The sequence below is a fragment of the Penaeus monodon genome, chromosome 39 (genome assembly GCF_015228065.2).
Source record: "Penaeus monodon isolate SGIC_2016 chromosome 39, NSTDA_Pmon_1, whole genome shotgun sequence".
Taxonomy (NCBI): Eukaryota; Metazoa; Arthropoda; class Malacostraca; order Decapoda; family Penaeidae; genus Penaeus; species Penaeus monodon.
The window spans coordinates 24,519,957-24,522,456 of NC_051424.1; the positions used below are offsets into that span (position 1 = coordinate 24,519,957).

At 45.2% G+C, this 2,500-nt stretch overlaps 1 protein-coding gene across 1 annotated transcript in view; it reads right to left on the bottom strand.

Annotated features, from left to right (window-relative positions):
• The window catches only part of LOC119597512 (serine/threonine-protein kinase ATG1-like), a 23,509-nt gene that overhangs the window by 10,723 nt on the left and 10,286 nt on the right, over positions 1-2,500 (bottom strand). Inside the window, exons 5-6 of the mRNA XM_037947091.1 lie at positions 1,531-1,688; positions 1,040-1,279 (exon numbers count right to left, since the gene is read on the bottom strand). Coding sequence (XP_037803019.1) covers positions 1,040-1,279; positions 1,531-1,688 — 398 coding nt within the window. The remainder of the gene's footprint in view (positions 1-1,039; positions 1,280-1,530; positions 1,689-2,500) is intronic.

Here is a 2,500-nt window from a genome sequence, read left to right on the forward strand (position 1 = left end):
TCCCCTCACTCAACATCTCCCTGCCTCGTTGGTAATAAGTGGCAGCATAGACAGGTTGTTGTTTACTCGTATTTGGGTTTGTTTTGGTTTTCATAATTTGAGACTGTTAAGGGATGACCGGTTACCTGACACTACCTTAAAAAACGTTTCGTATTTCGTTCTCCGAAAAAATCGACTATTTTTAATGCACGAATTCTAAGTGCGAAAGTATCAAGCGGGGGAGAACATATGAAAAAAATAACTAAAAAAAATACATAACAAGAATAATGAAATCAATTAAAAAATCAAAACCGGGGTGAGTTTTCCACAGTCTCAGGTACACCGGGTCAAACCTGTCCACCAGGTCTTTTAACCTCGTTGGTACATCCTTCTTGAGTCTGATTTGTCATTTATACATTTGCTGTTGTTATGGCTGTTGCTTTTGTTGTTATTGTTGTTGCTGCTGTTGTTATCTACGACCTCCATTGTCTGTGCATTGTTCTACCTGGTGCAAACTATGAATAGATATACAGGTCATGGGTATTTCTGAGAGTTTTTTTTTAAGTTTATTGTAATCATCGTTTTCTGTATAGTGACTGATAATAATGCTGGTAATTATTATTATCACTGGCAATACTATATGCCAGTGTTGTTTCTTATCAATAATGGAATTGTTGGCCCTAATCACTGCGAAGTTATTGATGTCATTGTCTTCACAAACCATCATGAACTTACTTTATTGCTCGTTTACGAGTGCCACCTCCTTACTCCCGACCCGTAATCAGAGACTGAATCTGCATTCCTCCTTTATATGGTAGAATGCCTTATCGATTGGAGTCCTCGATCAAATACAATATCATCGGTTTGGCGTATCATATTCATCATAACGATGTGATACTGGCTTGTGACATCAATCACCCAACGACGCCGACATAATTCCAATCAATAAAACAAGTTAGGCGACCCCACGGCCGCCAGAACCCAACCCGGATTTAACATGCGGAGTTGTCCCGCGCGCCGAGCCGCCCAATACTAATCCAAGCCCTTGTAGGACACTCACAATTCAAGAAGGATGATGTATTCGGTCCTTGTCTCGTAGACCTGATGGAGGCGTATGATCTGGGGATCTCGGAGTCCCAGCAGAAGGACGGCGACCTCGTGTCTGGCCTCGCCCTCCAGAGAGACGTTGCGACGCCTCCGCTTGACGTACTTGGCGGCGAAGACCTGGTTGGTCGAGCGGTGGCGAGCCCTCCTCACGGCGGCGAATTTGCCCCTGCGGACGGAGGAGGAAGTTAGACATCTTGAGGGGAGGGTTCACACTGACTAGTGGTTTAGAGGGTGATTTGTTAGTTAGTTGAGCTTGTGTTTTGATTGTTGGTGTTTTAATGCGTTTAGCTTGTGTTTTGTTCGTGTTTAAATTGCTGTGGTTTAACATGTTTAGCTGGTGTTTTGATTGTTGGTGTTTTAATGTGTTTTGTGATTGTTCAGTTAGTGTATACTTTGTATTTAGTTTAACATTTGTTTTCTAAGTTCACGAAATGGCTGGCGAACTTTTTTGAGGCCGTGAGGCAATGCTGTTGGGTAACAAGGATGGTTACAATAATAATTATCACGAGATGAAAATTATGATGGGCCATAAAGACATTAATTAGAACTGTAAAACCGGGAGCTGTATAAAACCATGTGTTTATGAAAGCATAAGGTTGTCGCTGTTGGCAAAAAAGTGGGGTGTCAGCAAAAGTGCAAGTTGATTATACTAATAAAAAATTGTGTGTGTGTGTGTGCGCGCGCGAAAAAAAAAAAAAAAAAAAAAAACACATGCCTACACATCACATCCGTGTGCGTAAAAGGTGACCTCCATTACCCCACGTCCACCGCAGGGGGAGGTGACCCCCAACCAACCAAGGCCCCCTCCCCCCCACAGCCTAAGCACCAGGTGCAGGGCCAGAGGCACGTGTCGCCGCCCGGCCGAACGCAGTCGGGCGCGACGGACCGGCCACGGCACTCCTGCCCCCGTCACGCATCGCGCCCGCAGCCTTGGGCGCTCTCCCACGCCCACACACATACGCCCTCCCTCCGCCCCATGGCTCGCACGCCCACTGCTGACCACAGCTATCATCCTCTTTTTAGCTGCTTTCGGGAGCTTTTTTTTTCTCAGAACTGCTTGTTATTTTGTTTGTGTTTGTGTTTTCATCTATCTAAATATCTACAAGTATCTCGCCCTCTCCCTCTCCCTCCCTCTCTCTCTCTCTCTCTCTCTCTCTCTCTCTCTCTCTCTCTCTCTCTCTCTCCCTCCTCTCCCTCTCTCTCCCTCTCCCTCCCTCCCTCCCCCCTCTCTCTCTGTTGACGCATCGCTGCTCGCAAGTCAGTAATAGTTCTCAAGACCTTACTTTTTAACACTTGCTTATTCAGCGTCCTTCACTATTCTCGTCTCTCTCTCTCCATTTCCCTTCTTTTCTTCTTCTCATTTCCCTTTCATTTCTTCTGTTTATTCTTAATGCTTCTCACTCTCTCTTTTTTC